General features: G+C 40.9%; 1 protein-coding gene across 1 annotated transcript in view; it reads left to right on the forward strand.

Annotated features, from left to right (window-relative positions):
• The window catches only part of LOC139743083 (uncharacterized), a 21258-nt gene extending 8299 nt beyond the window's left edge, over positions 1-12959 (forward strand). Inside the window, exons 3-4 of the mRNA XM_071653590.1 lie at positions 6046-6256; positions 12701-12959. Coding sequence (XP_071509691.1) covers positions 6046-6256; positions 12701-12959 — 470 coding nt within the window. The remainder of the gene's footprint in view (positions 1-6045; positions 6257-12700) is intronic.
• The last annotated feature ends 7001 nt before the right edge of the window (positions 12960-19960 follow it).

The raw sequence follows: 19960 nt of genomic DNA on the forward strand, positions 1-19960 counted from the left end.
TGTAGGCATTATTGGAAGCGAAACTCACTAAGAACAAATTCATGCGATTTTCAAACTCGGCGGATTGTTGCGTCGAAATACTGGTTGCTGACGGGTTGACGGGTTGTTACTACATATACTTCAATATATTCGGAATAATACATTGTCTTTCCGGGCTCTTTGAAATGCAATTTTGCTGTAATAATTTTGTCATAATCATCACATTTGCCGGACTTCAACATACTAAGAATGCTTTTTACCCTCAGGGGCGGGGTTGTTCTCAGTTACATTCTAGAGCTAAGGGGGGCAAATAAGGCAGATACGGGTGAAGAAAGGGGCTTTGATGGAACAATCGAATCACTATCTTACATCATTGTATACAGTATATCATACATATTGCCCTGTTGATTTTAGATGCGTGATTTAAAAGTACATTCTACAACTTCCTTTGTTTGGAGCTATCATTTAAATCATCATAGGGTTATGGCAAAACATACTGAATTGTTTCAAGACAAATTAGTGTTCATAAAAGCGAAAAAAAATGTCTGTATATCTCATTTTGTAAATCTACAGATGACTGATCTCAATCAGTAAAATTTAAGAGCACAGAGAGAAGAGAGAAGCTTACTAAAGTATGTTAATCATCCCATAACTTCCCTCATCGAGGTTCTATTGGTTGACTTTTTCACGATAGAGGGATTTTTAAAAATATATTCGTATTTACAACGTAAGATAAGAAAAGTTCGTGATTAATCCGTTCAACTTTTGGACGGATCCCATGAAAACTCATCTTTGGTTAATTTCATTTTTTATAACGATCTTTTGTTCAGATTTGGACAATGCTATTTCTCGCAAATAATGAGTATTCGATGAATTTCATGAAGTCTGTTGTCACATTTTCGCCCTCGCCTTTCCTCTCTACTTCTCTCTCCCCCCCCCCCTCTCTCTCTCTCTCTCTCTCTCTCTCTCTCTCTCTATCTGTCTCTGCCGCCTTTTGTATTTGAATACCCAAACAACCCTTCTCGTTGACTGGTTGAATGATCATGATACATCATTATCCCGGATATGTTCAATCATGGAGCGACTAATTTTTCTTCTCGCGAGTTAATGAACCACTCCCTTTGTTTCTCTTCGGATTGACCTTGGCGTTTTGACTTTAAAAAAGATTGTACCCCGAGCCAATCAACTTAGCGCACCGCAAACCCCTCTTCGCGTCCCCGCTCCTATAGCAATGATCTCGTTAATATATCGGTAATATATTGATAGAAAAAAAAAAAACTTGATTAATCGTCCATAATTGATGATAATATGGTCCATAAGTCACCATCAAGCGCACGTCCTATTTACGCATTTGAATAGATCGGCTCTTTGTATTTGATGGATTTGGGAAAAAGTTTGACTTCAAATCTGTCTCTAATATGCACTTGCTTTTCAATGCAAGTCCTGTGCCCTGATCTATTACGTGGTAAAGCTAGTAAGAGGTGTAAGTACTTCCAATATTATCTGGTATACGGATGAAGCGAGCATTATATGATTTTATAATACCGCTAAATCAAAGCAGTACACAAATACATATAGGCTTGATAATCTGGTACGCCTGATTTGCTCCTCTCAAAGAATGAATTGGATGGTTATCTGGCAGCGAACAATTAGAGTTCTGATCAAACTAATTACGGACTGACGGACTGCCGCAAGGATGTCCGGACTGGTGCTCAATCTTGCAAAAAGGTCGTAAGTAATTCATTAAGTTTTTCTGCATTTAGTGTACCAGAGAAAGGATACCAAAAGAAAAACAAAAAAGTGCAAAAACAACTCTTGTTGTTTTTCCTTTTTTTATGGTTGCTTAAATCTGACGAGAGATCAATTCCTTTAGTGTAGTTTGTAGTGGTGGTGATGGTGATGGTGAAGGTGGTATGATATCGTTAACACGTCATGTTGAATTTTTCTTACGGTTTATGCAATGTTATCCGATATCTCTTCCTACCTGGGCGGTGTTGTCGAAAATGTATACCCTGTCATTGTATGCCATTGCGATGAAGAATATAATCCCTCTGTAGAGAGAAGGCAATAATTTGTGTCGTTGTCCTCGATATCGATCTTGGGTGGTGTCTCCTTTGGATATTCATTGGGAGTGGCACACCTACCCACAGTCACACCCCCCCCCCCTTCCTTAAACTTTATGGAACTTCGTGGTGTGCCCCGCGATGTTCTGTTTGCTATAAGCTGCTCTCATCTATTTATTGTTATTAATTGCTCGCGGTTAGACATCCACGGAATGATGCATGATGATACATGGTGATGAATGGAATTGGTTTAGTCGACAAAGGTGCAGGTTTTTCTCGACTCATGATTAGAGACCGGCGTTTGAGCTCTTTTCCTCCCGCTAGGGGGCGGTCGGTCTTAACTGCCGCTCATTGTCTTCCGTCTCACATTAAACGTGTTTCAGGGCATTGAACATCACGTTGTCTTGCTCACTCTTTCGGAAGTAAGCAGCGTACGATATATTCATGTCGCGGCAGTAATTTTATCGCTTCTTCACTTTCATAGGATGATTGAATAAAAAAAAAAAGGACACCCAGACATACACCTAAAGTTAAATTTGATTAGGTTGATGTCAAACAGTTACGGCCCGTAGCGCTGTTAAATCTTGACTTCTTGACTAGAAAATAGGCCACAAATAGCACTCGTGGGATGACGGGGGGTGGGGGGGGGGGGGGGGGAGGGGGTAAAGTTACTGCACGATGAATTAGGAGCCTAACATATTAATTACGATTATTCCCGAACACATACTTTTCCTGATTAACTGCTCACGGACCATGAACTCGGCAATGTTGTTCGTAATGCTATATTTACTGTCATCAAAGCGAATCAATAATCTTAATTCCTAATAATTTATTGATTCACTCGTAATTGGATAAAGCACGAACCTCCTTGCGCTTTGCCGATTTCAATGCGTCCCATTTTCCCCCATCTTGTCCTTACAACCGTGTTTGACGTTAGTTTACTTAGTCTTTATCTTAATCATCCGTCCCCCTCCCTCCCTCCCTTTCCCCCTCTTTCCTCATCTCCTACGGGGAGCGATGAAGCGTACGTGTGCGCCGGTGAGCGACGCAACACCCACCCTGCCGGTTGGGGGCGACTTTTTCCTCCGTCGTTGAGGAGTCGCCGCGCCGCTGTCGCTAAACGCGTGTCTCTCTTCACCACGCGCACAATGCCGAGTGCTCAACTTCCGCCATTTTGCACACATCCCAATGGTGACTTTTGATTTAAGCCAAGGAGGAATGATCTTTATCAAGAAGAGAATAGCTCTCATGATTCATATACGTTTATTTGGTCGATGTAACAAATTCATATTTTTCCCTCTTGCGTTGTTCCAGCGGAAACCCATTCATAAAATAAAATTAAATGTGCTTTATGATAGAACTTTGTTCAACGAAATGTCAAATTAAACATTTCAAACGTCCCTCGACTCACATATTATATATGCCTACATTCTGATCTCCAACCGAGAGGTTAACACTCATAACTCTCACCATTAATCAAGATATTGGCGCGATCTCTTTCTTTTTACGTTGCAAGCTCTGTGTATCGCAGCGGTTTATAGCAGATACTGCACATGTCGAGTTCTTCATTTTTTTTTTTACCATTCCACACACGTTGAGCTATATTCCCCGTAGTCCCATACAGTATACATTCCAAAGCAAACATTCAATTCTCAACACCATAACTAAACCGTCCTATGGAGGCCAATCGCAGCAGACGGGGCAAGGGAGGGAAAAATCGGAAGGAGGGAATATAAGAAGCCAAGGGGCTCATCATAAATTAACCTTTGATGGTGACGAGTGAGTTTTTTTCGGGATGAAAGATCGTGAGTGGATTTTCGAACCATTTCCCTTCTACAAATATCCGATGACGATTAATACCAATTTGCGGATGCATAATTTACTACGTAACGAGCCAGAAGGTGACAACTGGGAAAGGGATACAGCGGCCGTAAAGCGCCAAAGGCAAAAGAAAAAAAAAATGCACCAGGAGAAGTAGAAGAAGAGAGATGAAGACTGAAATTATATAAAGCGAAGCAAACCCTGCTTGACAAGAAGGAGCTGAATGTGTGTCTGCGATAACAAAGTGGGAGAGAGAGAGAGAGAGAGAGAGAGAGAGAGTGTGTGTGTGTGTGTGTGTGTGTGTGTGTGTGTGTGTGTGTGTATGTGTGTGTGTGTATACTAGGCCCAAGCGTAAAGAGTCTCACCCATCCGCAGGGTATAGGAGAAAAATAAACATGATCCTATAAGATGACGAATTGGGCTCGTTATCTGCGTTCTTTGAAGCGCCATACCATAAATGATGGCGATGATGCGGCCGTTTAAATAATAGAGCAGCCAACTCCGACAAGTAGAAGAGCAGAATGTCAATTGCGGACATTAGGGGCGTTTAACTGCTCCTTTTAAAAGATTCTCTCACTTTATAAGACGCCTAGCTCTCTGGAACAAATCATACCTTCCGATATATCAAAAAGAGCTGTGCGGAAACTGTATCATTTTCAGCAGTTATTTGAACTCGTCCAAATAAAATACAAATACATAGATAAGCGAATAAATGAATGAATAGATAAATAGATAAATAATAAATAAGTAACAAATAGATAGATAAATATATAAAGAAGTAAATGAATAGATAAGTAAAAACACATCACTAAATAAATACATGAATTAATCATTATCAATAGATATCACATACCCATAATTATATCTTAATGTGAGTGTGCGTGTGTGTGTGTGTGTGTGCGCGCGCGCGCGTATGTGTGTGTATTTTGGATCAATGCCATTTTTAGGAGTAATAAGTGTAAATCTGTATTCCATTCTCACTCTCTTTCTCTTGATGGTTTTATTCTTCTCTGTCTCGTACTGGACACGTCATCATGTCTGACACGTTTCACAACAGACCCTTAAAGAGCAATCACGCGTCGGCCAGACACGACAAGATTTCTGTTATACATACTCTGATGTCAAGGGATGAGTTATACGTATGATTCAAAACTCGGTTAGTCGATCGTCCGTATTGTATCAATATCGCACGAACTGTTTCCACACATGGGCCTAATACGCACAGGCCTTAATTCGTGTTCGCAACGCGTAAGCAATTAACGTGTTTTGCAGTCGACATCATTCGTAGGTGCCCGTTAATTAAGTAATTGTCGGGCATTTAACGGGCTCGTTGACATGAGCATTATAATATGAAATGAAGTTTTCAGACAAGGTGCTTGATAGTCTGCGTATTCAGGACTCCGTGGGGCTTTGATTCTTTCACAAATTAGAATCCCACCCGATTATACTGTTTTATCAAAGTATTGTCTTTTCATTTCTGGTGAAAGAAAACAGAAAAACCCACTGAATCTCGTAAATACTTTGATTTTTAAATTAAGTGCGTCGATGAAAAAAACAGCACTTCCCGCATCACTCTAACGCGGAAAATATCACTCCTCTTATGGACTTTTGTTCAACAAAGTTAGAGAAGTAAAACAACTTATTGTAGAAGTTTAGGAAGTAAATAAGTGTTTGACAGCAAGCTCTGTCAATACACCGACTTGCAAAGAATATGAGAAAATCTGTGACTGCTCAACAGACTGTCTTGCTGGATTATCTACTCGTATTCGTTCAAATTCCTTGGTTATAGTCTGTCTTTTCTTGATACTGTCTGCGCATGATCTCTCGCCAATAAGTCAACGTTTACTCGCAAGTTGACCTGGAAGGTGGAAAACTAGACGAAACTGGAACGCGGAGGAGAACGACACAAACAAAATAATACACTTACGATGACCACATCGATGACGATGTTGATGACGATGGTGTTGTGGCCGTGGTGGTGGTGATAATGGTGATGGCGGTCGTGGTCGTCGTATTGGTGGATACAATGAGAAGGAGAATGTGCAGAAGGAGAAAGAGCAGAAGAATATGGAGGAGGAGGAGGAGGAGGAGGAGGAGGAGGAGGATGGGGAGAGGAGGAGGAGGAGGTGGAGAACCAATATTAAAGGGAGTGCAACTTTCTTTTTCTCTCTTTTTTCTATAGATGGTGATCTCGATGACGGTGGCGACGCATCGGCGGGAAGCAAGACCAAGAAGCCCAGGAAGGCGAGAACGGCGTTCACCGACCACCAGCTGAACACGCTGGAACGCAGCTTCGAACGCCAGAAGTACCTGTCGGTACAGGACCGCATGGAGCTAGCCGCCAGCCTAAACCTCACCGACACCCAGGTCAAGACATGGTACCAAAATCGCAGGTGGGTACATTTCCACATTCGCGTCAATAGATCGGCGGTCGCCAAAACATATAAACAAAACGAAACAAATAGGGCGGAATCGTTTGTAACATTAATATCTATAAGAGCGATAGAACTGGGGTTTTTTTTTCACCTGCAAAATAGTTTTACGATGTTGATGAACTATTGATTTTGATGTCATATCGCTTTGAGGAATACTTATGTTCGGAAACTGTGGCCATTCGTAGTTTGTCTCTAGTAAAAAAAAAGGAGTGACCTACGAATGATAAAATGGGGTTATAAATCTTGGTCATAATTATGTATTTTAGAACCACAGGCATTCTTCTTTATATCGTTCGGCATATTCGCCTTGGCAGGTTGAACTCCACGCACTTCTGACTGAGACTTTAACCCCTTTTGTGCCTTGAATGCCGACTGGCACAGAGAAACCCCTAGCATTGTACACACTGTCCAACGTCCCTGGTACACAAAGTGTTAATTTTGGCTTGCAGTGCCTTACGCATAAAGAAGTCAGTTTCCTTCCATTCCATAACGCCACCGCGTCTTACTGAGGATAGCTGATGATTGTAATGCACTGCAGCAAACCTTTTCACGGCGAAATTTCATGTCGCGCACACGGCCTTCTTCTGAATAGCAGCAGACTTTGGATTGGTTTGATTCATCGTTTTTTCGTCATTTCTTTGAGGGTTTGTTTCCTATGGATAATGTTCGGCCAGGTATCCTCTATTCTCTCTAAAATCATCAGTCTTTACGAACAAGGATGAAAAAATGGTCATGAGAATTGCTGCACATCAGCTCACATGGGACAAGTGACCGTATACGGTGAATGTCAAGAGGTGGCGCTGTTTAACAAGCGTTTTCTGAAGATTTCTGCGCGCGTCGACTTTACATCCTGCAATAAAGCAAGACTGGTTCTAATATCGGGCGTGTAGAACTCAGTTGATGATTTTCAGTGATATTCATTTACGATGGACGTATGCGTTTTCATTGCGGCTACCTTTCGTCACGAATCTCTTAAATGTTACCGTGAAAATACATAATTGACTATGATGATTCTCGAAAAGATCTTACAAAAAATGTAGAATGAACGCACGTACACCAAACCTTGTAAGAGGATGAGGACTCCAATTATAGATTGAAAGAAAGAATTACGGCAAATGACAAAACAACTCCATTTCTGAAAGGGCTGAAGCTCTGTTATGGGGAGGGGGGGGGGTATCATTACATCATTAATGATGACAACTTCTACGTGGTGAATGCGTAACAATAAAATATTGAAAGATGTATGGACCGCGCAGTTTTCATCTTAAGTTGGGCAGAAGTAATTAGAGAGCGGAAGGTAGGGAATACCTTCACCATTTCCAGCATGAATCTTAATATAGCCTCTGAGCGATACTGATATCAGAAGCAATGTGGCAGTAATCGGTTTAGGGTCACGGAGCGTTCTACTTCCGGTGTGCCATAGAAAATACAACGGCGGACAATCCGCCCTGGAAGCAACTTTTGAACAATAACGACTTTCCGAGAATCGGCCCAGAAAGAACGGATACGAGTCCTTTGTAACTACTGCCTCATTGTTGTTTAGTTTAATCCTAATGGGACCTACATTCGCATGACCAATTTGTTTGACTGATATTGATATTGATATTCATTTATTGTTTACTTCCTAACCACCTCCTTTCTGGTCGTTAAAATATAAAATGGCTCTTTCTACTCTTCCCCACAAAACAACGCAACGAGAATATTTAGCAATATCAAGGTTCATATCATAATGCCCTTTATCGTGTTTATGATTTTCGTTTCGTTTCTCATCGCTTCTAATTGCTTGTGAATGCATTGAGTTTACATCAATTTTTCTAAGTGGTCTAAGAGTGTTTGCTTTCTATTCATTCTGTCGCTCGCCCCTTTTTTTTAGACGTCAAAACAATAACATTAGCACATCATTCCATAACGAGTTATTTCTTCATCTAAATATTATGTCAATAACAATCTGTAAGAAGGCATCGCGTATATTTGTGAATTTGATCGGCATCTGCTACACGGACATCATTCAGAGATGCCTCAATTACTAAACCCTTGAGAGTTTCTGTCGTCATTACACGTAGGAAAATGGAGATATAATTATATTATGTTTCCCTAAGAAGTATAGATATAAAGATATAGATTATACACAATACATATAACTACGATTGCCATGTATTTTGATGTCATCTCGAAAATCTGAATGGAGTTACGCCTTTATGTTACATGACAAAAAGAGAGTCCATATGGCGTTTTCTTTAAGTTATAATGTGAGGCTGCTGAATGGCATCAACTACTCCGGACTCACAAAGTAGGTGAATTTTTACACAGCAAGAGAGAAAGAGAAATGAGAGAGAGAGAGAGAGGGGGGGGGGAGGGAAAGAGGAATTTGAAACCACCAAAAATGCTAAAAACACCCCCGGAAGACATTATAACGTGAAGTCAACAGGTCCGCTTTGAATAATTTCACATTACGCCAGAACAAGCTTCGAGACGCTCATACATTTGCAAGGATTATTCGCGGAAAGGGGGAGATGTCCTTTACTTTCGTCGATTTCCAAAATGACAAAAGGGTGAAGAACAAAAAAATCTAAACGATCATTCCTGTACTCAGGGAAGAAGCGTAGGCGAACCGTTTTTAATCCTCCGTGTCCCAGGCGCCCCTCCGAGCAACGCGATTCTGAATAGTCGGGACTATCAGAGTTAATGCGAAACCACGGGGGAATTGCCCCCACTTTAAATCGCTTAAACTGGAAATAAGAAGTCCACAACGCTACCGGCATCTGCAGGGATTTCCCCCCATCGTCTCCTCTTCCATTGAAACGTCTTCGATGATATTGCATTTAACGGCACTGGATTACACTCCAGTTTATCCGCTTTGGATTCAATAGAGTGACATACATATTTGATGTCCTAGACGGCTTTGAAATGGAAATCCCATTTTCCCCTCATCCCGCCTGCTAAGTTCCTGTGGACATCTGTGTATGGCTGATGTGGTGCATTGTTAGCAAAAGCTCTTCCGTTTGTTGCGGGCATACTGTATCCGGTTTATCCCGCTTCATCTATTTGCTGGAGCGAGGTAGTTGCCCAGATACAGGCGGTAATGGAGCGATTTCTCTTCCGAGAACTGGCAAGGCACATCCTCCACCAGCCACAAGGAGGAGAATGGTGGGAGGAAGAGGAGGAGGAGGGAGGAGGAAGAGGAAGAAGAAGAGGAAGAAGAAGAGGAAGAAGAAGATGAAGAGGAGGAGGTGGTGGAGGTGGAGGAGATGTGGAGAGGAGAGGAGAGCAAAAGGGATGACGAGGAGCAGGAAGAGGAGGAGGAAGAGAAAGAGGAAGATGAAGATGAGGAGGAGGTAGTGGAAGAAGGAATAGAAGTGCAGGAGAGGAGAGGAAAAGGGATGAGGGCAGGAAGAGGAGGAAGAGGAAGTGGAAGAGGGGATGAGAAGCGGTAGAAGAAGGAGGACAAGGTGCATGGAACGGAAAGGAGCTAAAAAGGCTTACGATTTGAAGGAAAAAGAAGAAGAGCAGGGTGCAAAGGAGAGGCAAGGGGATGAGGAGGAGCACAATGAAGAAGAAAGAAATGAGGAAGAGGAGAGGGAGGAGAAGAGAAGTGGTAGTAAGAGGAGGACAAGGCGGAGAGGACAAGAGAAGGAGTTACGATGGAAAGAAGAATAGGGGAAGATGAGGAGGAATATGAAAAGCAAGGAGATGAGGAGGAGCACGATGAAGAAGAAGGACAGGTTGGATGAAGAGGAGAGGGATGAGATGAGAAGCGGCAGTCATGGAGGTAGGAGAGCGAAGAAGACAGGACAGGAGGGACAACTGAGATGAAGAAGAAGAGGAGGAGAGGGAGGAGGAGGAGAGGACGAGATGGAGAAAGAGGGCGGGGTGAGAAAGGGGTAAGAAAGGGGTAAGGGTGAGTGGGAGATGACAGCTTAGAACCACAAGACATCTCCACCTCTGTCCACTGTTAAATGATGTGGAAGGCAAACCAAAGAGGTACTAGGTTCGCCTTGTACCTCCTTGGGCAGACCTACACCAACACTACACGTTCCATGGCCAAAGAAAATGTCACAATGATGGCCCAGTATTTCCACTTCTTCGTAAAGAAAGCCATCTCCAGCATTCGCATCTATAATGAATGCCATGAAAAGATTACAACCGTGATTTATTCAGATATTGCCCTGAATAAAATATAATGAATTACAGAACAATTGCGTATTTTAGCCATACACAGTTGTGAGGATACCACACAAACGTAATGGAACTGTCTAAGATATGAAATACAATAATGATTATGGAGATGGAAACTAATGCGAAACGGTTGTAGGCACCTACTGAGGGACATGGACATGATGGCAACAAATAATGCCGCTAAAGAAAGACACAGGTCAATCAGATTAAAATAATGATAATGCAATTAATTTGTTTTACCAACGGCAGAACAAGGTCGGGCCGATATGCCACTTATCTAATATACGCTTTATAGAATGTATAAACGAAGTAAGCGGCACTTCCCAGTTCCAACATCTGGCTGAGCGGACGCGCGCTCTTTATAAGATGGCGGAAAAACAAGAGTAAACCCCCACAGAAGTGGATGATTAAACTTTTGCGGTCGCGCCCCTCAAGAGGCGACCATCGGTCACCACTACGCCGAGTCGAATCTACACAAACTGGACACCTCTTGGGGGCCTGTTCATCTACTGCCGCATACAGCAAACCAAGCATATGCCATTATAAATAGCCATCAAATCAAACACGACTCAGTACAGAATTCACGCTTTGGCGAACAACATCGCAACAGATCGACCGTGTTTCATGTATTCCGGTTAACCCTTTCCACTTTTCTTTGTCGATATCATATCAACTTGGTGATTGAAAAGAGAAATTGTTATCGGTGAGGGTGGTTTGACAGTTGGTTATGAGGCTTGTAGACTTGGTGGTAGCACACGTTCTCTCTCCTAAAACTATTGTTCCATCTCTGTAGGCGTTTCGGGTCATAATTTTATTACCCCAAATGAAAACATGATAATAATTATTAAGAGACGGCGAGAAACAAAGAAGGGGGAGACAAAAATGAGATGAAGAGATAATTTTATAGATAGAGAGGGAAAGGGACTGGAGAGGGATGGGCTCCATGACATTTGCTCCTGCGACAAATGCTCCCATGACATATCTGCATGCTTAGCTAAACATAACTTCTAATATACCCATAAACATAACCCTAACCTTAATCCTAACCCTCACATCAACCTAAACCTAAACCTAAAACCCTATCACAACCCTTATAACTTTTACTCTAACTGTAAGTCCTTTGAGAAAATTAGACCGGAGCAATATTTGTCGCAGGAGCAAATGTTGTTTCGCCGGGGAATAAGATTATATGATATTATGATAGTCCAATGTATTAATGATACAGGTAGGGAGAAAGAAAGAGTGTTCGTGCGCGTTTGTACAATAATTATGTGCGCGCGCGTGGATGTCTGTGTGTGATATACACAATTAGTACACTTAACGAACCACACTCATTCGTGCCAATTATTATAACGCAATCCCTGCCCGTGGAAAACGAAAGCCCTCGACTTCCCTTCAATTTTTTGTCTCTTTTAAACTGCAACAGACTTGACAATGTGGTGCTCTACTTTAGGGGTTAACCAAAAATGAAAAGAAAGGAAAGAAGCCCGGCAGGGGGACAATTACTTTATGCCTCGGTCACAATAACCGAGAACACAAACAAAAACAATTTGAGCCCAAGAGCGTTTCCTGGCCCTTTAACGCCCCATTCTTCAGCCATTTTATTTCTCCTTTGTTCGCCAAAAGGAGGGAGAAGCCTGAACGAGCGACCATAAGCAGCACCGGGAGAGAAAAAGAGAAACAAAATATGAAATCGCATATGAAAATATGAGCCGAGTCGATGTACTTTACGAACTTTTGCAGAGCACTGATAGAAAACACAATCACACTCAACTAATCTCCCCCATTACAGTTCTAATTCACTTCAATCCGTATCATTTTGCTTACATTCTTCTTTTATCTACGTCATATTAATCGATGCTTGATAACAAAAGCGTGAATGAAGTTTTTGAAATCATGAATCGGATTTGAAAATCGATAGAAGGGCGGGTGGAATTCCGTAAAAGGGGGGCGCAAGAAATATTTCTCTGCCACTTCCGGGTTTCATCTCATTCTTTTTTTCTTTTTATTTCTTTTGTTTTTAACAAAAAATAAAGAGAGGGCGCGCGCCCGGTGCGCCCCCCCCCCCCCCCCCCCCGGATCCGCCACTGAATATGAAGGTAGAACTCCCAACAAGTTTTGTAATGTCAATCCCCACTGTGTATTTAATGTTGCTTCATTTGAAAGTTGCCTCGACTAGTTCATTAACATACCATCTTTACTTTGTTCTTCTTTCTATCCCTTCAGAACGAAGTGGAAGCGCCAAACAGCCGTCGGCCTCGAACTCCTCGCCGAAGCGGGCAGCTACTCGGCCTCGATGCAGCGACTGTTCGCCCCGCCGTTCTACTACCACCCGACTCAGGGCATCGTGTCCAACTTGGACGGGCTGTACGGACTACAGGCGGGCCAGCGCCCCGTGCTGCCCCGCCTCTTCCTGCACGGGCTGCAGCAGCATGTCAGTCATCTACCGCTGACGCCTAGACCACTCCACCCACATTCCCACTAGCTGTTCGTTATTTTCTTTCCACTTATACTATAGTCTTTTCACCAAGTCAGATTATTCGGAGTCAGACTTTGAGATTTTTACCTCCATATTATAGTGACTATTTTTTGCCGTTCAGCCCTCCTCGTGCTATATAAAACTGTATAGAGCATCATTCAACTCTGTTTACCCTGAACTGTGTGCTTGTGTGATGCCACAATGAAGTGAACTTGATAGTCCCCCCCCCCCCCCCCCCAATTTCCATATTGGAGCGGGAGAAAAAAAGAACAAATTAGCAGCACACCAAATGCACAGCATGGACCGCATGTCAATGATTCTTTCACCATCTACCAGGCTACGTCACACATTCTTTTAACACCTGTGACACTAACACTACACCCACTGCGACCAGTGAAAAGACGGTGCTGGTGTAACATTCTTGGGACCACCGTGTGAGGACGCGATCTCTCGTGGTTAGTACTTAAGGCTGATTAATACCAATATTAGTGCTTATGTGAAGAGAGGACGCCCCCTATGGACGACAAGAAGCTGAAGACAACAGACGTTACAGCCATCGGAATCTTGACTATGCTTCATATACATTCAGCAGTACAATGTAAGTGGACAGAATGACAGCTACATGAGTAAATACATGAAGAAACCAGCCATTTGATGTGTTTCGTCAATGACGCGAAATCTGAGTTGGTGAAGGAAAACAGCAATGTTTGTTATCCCCCTCAAGATTACCACTTAATGTCATCGGAATTGCGTACAACGTAGAACGCAAGTGATTTGGCGAATATCGGACAACAGCATCTGGTTCTGAAAATCAGATATCAGTTATATACTCTCTAAAAAAAATCGAGTGAAAATTTTCACTCTAAAAAGAGTGAATACAAAAAAGAGTAAATTTCGAGTGAAATTGGAGTGAATTTTGAGTGAAAATGCTCATTTTCACTCATTTTGGAGTGACGTCAGGGATCACTCCAAAATCTTCGAGTGATCCCTGACGTCACTCCAAAATGAGTGAAAATGAGCATTTTCACTCAAAATTCACTCCAACTTCACTCGAAATTCACTCTTTTTTGTATTCACTCTTTTTAGAGTGAAAATTTTCACTCGATTTTTTTAGAGAGTACCTAACCTCGTTTACAGTCAAGTAGACTTTATTCCTTTCGTCTCCAGTAAAATGCGGCAATGATACTGAATAAATGACTAATACTGTTGAATTCACATTAATCTTGTCTAATACCACCTTGATATTTCACGCAAATTTTACGAAGAAATTGTTGCACCATTTCAAAGTCTAATAAGAGGTAGACATGTGACTCGTATCGTTGCACTCTTATTTTCGTAGTCAAAAGAACTGCACTTGCGATAGCAACGATATACGCGTATTTCCTCGTAGGCAATTGGCTGCTACCATGGAAATCGAACCTTTTGTAAGTTGCTATGTGCGAAGTGTAGTGTATTAGGAAGTCAAGGGAACGGAAGAATCACGACAATGAACGACATGAAACGTGTCTGAATGTAAAAACGAATATTAATCACTGATAATGTGAAACCGTACTAGTCTTTACGGATAATATCTTTATTTCATCGTCTGTATCATGATCGCCCATTACTGCAGAAGATGATCAAACATCACCGTTTTCCAATGTGTATTCAGAGAAAAACGCTCTTCATTATCTATAGCATACTTTGTATTGATAACGACGTTATCTTGTTTGTATCGATGTCGAAAACAACAACATCAAAAAACAGAAATAACTTTTCAACAGACAAAGGTCCTCGAAGTGTTTACATGTTCATAATTTTCTTGCTCACGTCATTGTCTATAAGACGTGTAAGGTTTGAAGTGGGGGACGAAAAGAGTGTTCAGCGTAAACTTCTCTCGCCTGACATTTTGCTCGCCAGTCATGCAAGTAATTCTCAGTGGATATGTGTCTAACAGACGGTTACAGCGCGCTTAAGTGTCCTCCGTCACCGCGAGGCGCGAAGATTTTAAGCCCCATTTGAAGAGATTATTGCCGTCATCCCTCCAGGACAACGCCGAAAGTGCGCCGATTTCTACGTCTGTAAGGTCATAATTATCATCTGACTGAATAATGATTTTTAAATCACTTTTACAATATGGTGTCACGCCACGCGTGATGCGCGGACACATTATAATCGGGTGTATCTACTGGCGAGGAATGGACGCTTCACAATAACTGCGTGTTTGTTTCTTTCTTCCTGGTTTTTTGGCGCGCGGAGTTCAAGAGCATGTACAGAAAAGGGCTCGTCAAAATCACCACTCTTGTGCACGTTTTTGTATCGCTCACGGAGCTTTAATTTGCAAAGCATCATCATTTCCAGTTCACGAAGCCTTTACGCGTGAGTATGAAAAGCCTCTTACGCGAGCACTCTCAGTAGACATTGCTGCCTTGCAGCGGAGTCGATGACGAAAAAGGTTAACAAATAACTGATTTGAGAAAGCTTGAAAGAATAAATTGACATGAGTGTGTTCGCTTGTTGCTGAACGTTCTCTCAGAAAAGACATGACTTTCGTTTGTTTCCCGTAGAACAATCAGTTTGAACAGATTACGTTTCCCCCAAGCTGATATCAATAAACCTGTAAACAAAAACGTAATAACATTTGCTATAGGGACCTGGAAAGATTGCTGTTGTAACACTCGACAATAGTACAATGCGCCTTTTCTCTTCCTTTTAATTCTCAAATGTCTTGTTGCTTGAATTAATTCCCTTTTCACGAGATTGTTTAACAACTCCGCTTTTTGAAATATGCACAGAATTATAAAACTCTGTTCTCTTTGATTTCAATCTGATACTTTGTGAGGAAGTAATGTCCGTTTGAATTCATCACTTGGAATGAAATACATCGCCAACTGATATGCTAATGGAACTCACGCGCCTCCACCTCTGATTATTTTATCTAACATTTTATGAAAGCCTGTAACATGATACTGGGGTAAAGAAAATAAGAAAAGGAAAAGACATTCATGCTTGAAAACGTATCATAAAACAAAATAACGCGGTAATGAGTCCCAAATGGAGTTTTGTATGACAAACTACCTGTGTAGGACGGGGGAGACAGGAAAATCAATCGCGATCGACGGGAATTTTCTGCCATATTTTGCGCAAATCACCGGTAATTCTAGAAGTTGAAAAAGCGAAAGCACGATGGTAGCTTTGAGCTTTGTCTTGCAATTAATCTCCATCACATGCAGAGAAAAATATCCCGCTTGGAAAGATGAGGATTTGGTAGATTAATTTTGTCAAATGCGACTCTTTTTGTTCGTTTAAATGTTCCATGTTCAATGTGTGGTCAATGATTGTTGCTATTGTTTAGTTTGAATTATGCGGAAAGTGACATTTTTTTTTAATTCTGTGGGTTTTTTTTTTTCTTCAAAATGACAGGGAGGGTAAAAATAGTTCAATCTTCAATCAAACCTCATAAAGTGACTACCGAATGAACTTGCGGATTTCGTTTCCTCTTTGTGATATTGTTTGCGCTCACGGTTACATCGATGTTAAAAAAGAAAGAAAGATAAGATAGTTGAAATGATCTAGCTTTGAGTACAAGTTTCCTCATGTTAATTGTTTGAGCGTATACAAAAGCGTATATTCCAGGTGACATTGTCAGTTTAGAGAATTAGGAATTGTTTCCATTTTTTTTTGTTTCGCATTTATTTGTGAAGTCAAAATGAATACCATAGAAAAGGAAAGGTTGTTTCATACATTTCGTGTTGTATCATACAAAGCTATTCGGTCTGAAAATGTATTACCTTTGAGATGAGGTAGAACGAAGAGGCACAAAATGATCTGTAAATATTTGACCATGTATAAGAGAGACAATTTAGTATTGAATGTACAAAGTTGTCAAGGAGTTGATGGTTTCTGTAAATTTGTGTTTCGTACGCTCCTTGTTTTAGAGTTGGTAGAAAAGAACGAGAGTGAGATAGAGAGTGTGTGTGTGTGTGTGTGAAAGTTAAAGGTAGAAAGAATCGTTCTGAAAGAATTACATTCCTATGGGCACTTTATTCGTTGTACAGTACTATGAACCTAAATTAAATCCTAATTTAAAATGAAAGACAGTCTGTAGTTGTCGAGTTCTTTTCTTCGACTTATTGTAGTGATGTCGAAAGTCGTAACAAAGAAGATGATAGGGAGCTTTAGATTTTAGACGCGCGGACGTTCAAAGGGAAAAAAAACCATAATGAGCGTGCGCAGAAGCGCGCGTCAAGTTGACGCGCGCTTCTGCGCACGCTCAGACCATGTTTTTTTCCCTTTGAACGTCCGCGCGTCTAAAATCTAAAGCTCCCTATTTACGATGTGACGCTGGTGGCCAGGATGATGAAGCCAGTGATGATGAAGCCAGTGATGATGATTATCAAGGTTGGATACGGAAACTATTGTGATAAAACTGATGATGCTAATGCTCTTCCTGGTGATGATGATGATGATGACGACGACGACGACGACGATGATGATGATGACGACAATGATGATGATGATGATAATGATGGTGATGATGGTGACGATGACGGTGATGGTGATTGAATTCAAGGGTGACAACAACGATGATGGCCATGATGACACGAATGATGATTCATAATGTTAAAGTTTACGGTAATAAAAATGAGACCGTGATTTTATGTGATTTTATGACAATGGTGACGACTAATGAAGACAGTGACAACGACTTTAGTGTGGAGAGTAGGATCATAACAATGATGATGATGACGATGATGATTTCAAGGATGATGGCGATGATGACTCATGGTGACGACAATCATGTAATGTTGATGATGATGACGATGATAACCCACGAGGTTAATGCCGGGGATGATGGTGATTGTGCAAATGAGTACAACTATGATGGTGACAACGATGATGTAATGATTTTCGTGGTTGTCAACTACAGATGTGGATCTGATGTAAATGACAGATATCTGCGCGATTAGAGGACAGAGATTAAAAACGATGGTTGTAATGATGATGGTAAAGATGATGGCGATGATGATGACGATAACACGATGACGTACATTGTTTCAGTATAATGGCGACGAAAACAACGGGGAGTACGGGAAAACGAAGTCGAAAGATCTTATGAAGACGACATCGGCGACGACAGTGATGCCGTCGGCGCTAGTGGTTGTGGCAGTGTGAACAGTGACGATGTTTACTGATGATGTCGTGAATGTTGTAAATGTCAACAACAACGGTGAGGATGATGGCGATGATGAAGCTTACGGTTATGACGATTATCATGATGACAGCAACAATGAAAAGAAGAAAAAATAGCTGCAATTATTGATATATCACACTCTATAGATGACACATTTGATGTCAAAACTGAAGTACAAAATGTATGTAAAACATTTGTTTTTTAAGATTTGCACTTCTTTATTTATTTCCTTCACTATAGATATCAATTTCAAAATATGCTGTCCAGCATTTATTTCTGTTTTTCTTTTATAAGGAAGAAACATATTCTCAAGTCTTTTACTTTGTATGATTATGCCTATTCATCTATACACTCCTCACGGAAGGTATATCATATTAAAAAATAAACTACGACTAGGGTTGTGGTTTAAACAACAGCAAAACAAACAAACAAACAAAAACAAAACAAAACAAAGCAAAAACAGCAGACATTTCTATACATCCCTAAAGACAGCAAAGGAAAATTGTCAACTTCGGTTTTCGCATTTTTCTTCTTTCAAAATTCTAAAATGTTAATTCTGCTATTGCGAAACACTTCCAATCTGCCTCTGCGGTGGAGACTTAAAAAAAAAAAACAGCTCATACCCACATAAAAACAAGCATGAAACATCCACTAGAAACTGATACATGAGGGAATGTCCATTATCGTAATGATGAAAGAAAGTAAAAAAGAAAAAGAAAAAGAAAAGAGAGATCGCCTTACAGTAAACTGAACGACAAGGGCGCTTATGTTCCTCACCATACCTCTCTCCTCATGATACTGCCGCCAAAACTTGGCTGGTGTTTCATCTCATTCCAATTTGGGGAAACATTCTTCAATAACAAACTTATACAACTTCCGATAACACTTTGTGAGCTGATGCGAAAATTAACGAAATAAGAGACATTAACACAGATATGTACCTGCGAGCACACATACACACACATACACACAAACACAACATATCACATATGGATATATATATATATATATATATATATATATATATATATATATGCGCGTGTACATACCTGTGTTGTGTTTTGTTTCTTTGTTTCTTTCTCTTTTTTTCTTAGTTTACTTTAACTTTCTAACTTTCGTTTCTCTTGAAAGCAAGAGCTTGCAGTCGCATACAGGCAGGTTATGCAATAAGTTGCAAATGTTTTATTTGCTTAAAAGACCCCAATTTTCCAAGTGTGAAGAATGGATTCCCTATTCAATGCAATGAAATTACAGTCACACTATGATTATGCGAAATATTGTACTAATGCCGAATTGTCAATATGAGGGCATTTGGTGGTTTTGTGTTTTTTGTGCTTTGTTTTGTTTTATGTTTATCTTTTTTTTTCTACATTCTATATGAAGCTTTTGAGTACAGGGTAGACGTGGGCTGATATCATTATGTGATATACGCGATGTCGTATTTACCGGGTAATTATGCACGATAAAATGGCTGGTTTCTCTCAAAATTCGCGTCCTGTCTTATCAACTCATCATCAGAATTTCTGACTCTTATAAACTATTCACAAAAGTTGAGACCGAGTGTGACATTCGCACGAGATAGTTATCGACGAAATGAGCGCAGACACAAATACATATAAATGAAGACTTACTCGTTTAAAAGGCAGAAAGAAATCGTCTTATACCACCCCTCTATACGTATGAATAATCCCGCTGGGAATGACGAGGCTTTATCTTTCACATCAAGAGCACCATCATACATAAAAGCTTGCAATGTCGTACGTTTGCATCGCTCATTAGGGTATTGCTGATTTTTTAAAAGAAAACTTTGCAGAAGCGAATATCATCATACCGC

The sequence above is a fragment of the Diadema antillarum genome, unplaced genomic scaffold (genome assembly GCF_040938485.1).
Source record: "Diadema antillarum isolate AM-2024a unplaced genomic scaffold, OU_Dant_1.0 seq00001046_RagTag, whole genome shotgun sequence".
Taxonomy (NCBI): domain Eukaryota; kingdom Metazoa; phylum Echinodermata; class Echinoidea; order Diadematoida; family Diadematidae; genus Diadema; species Diadema antillarum.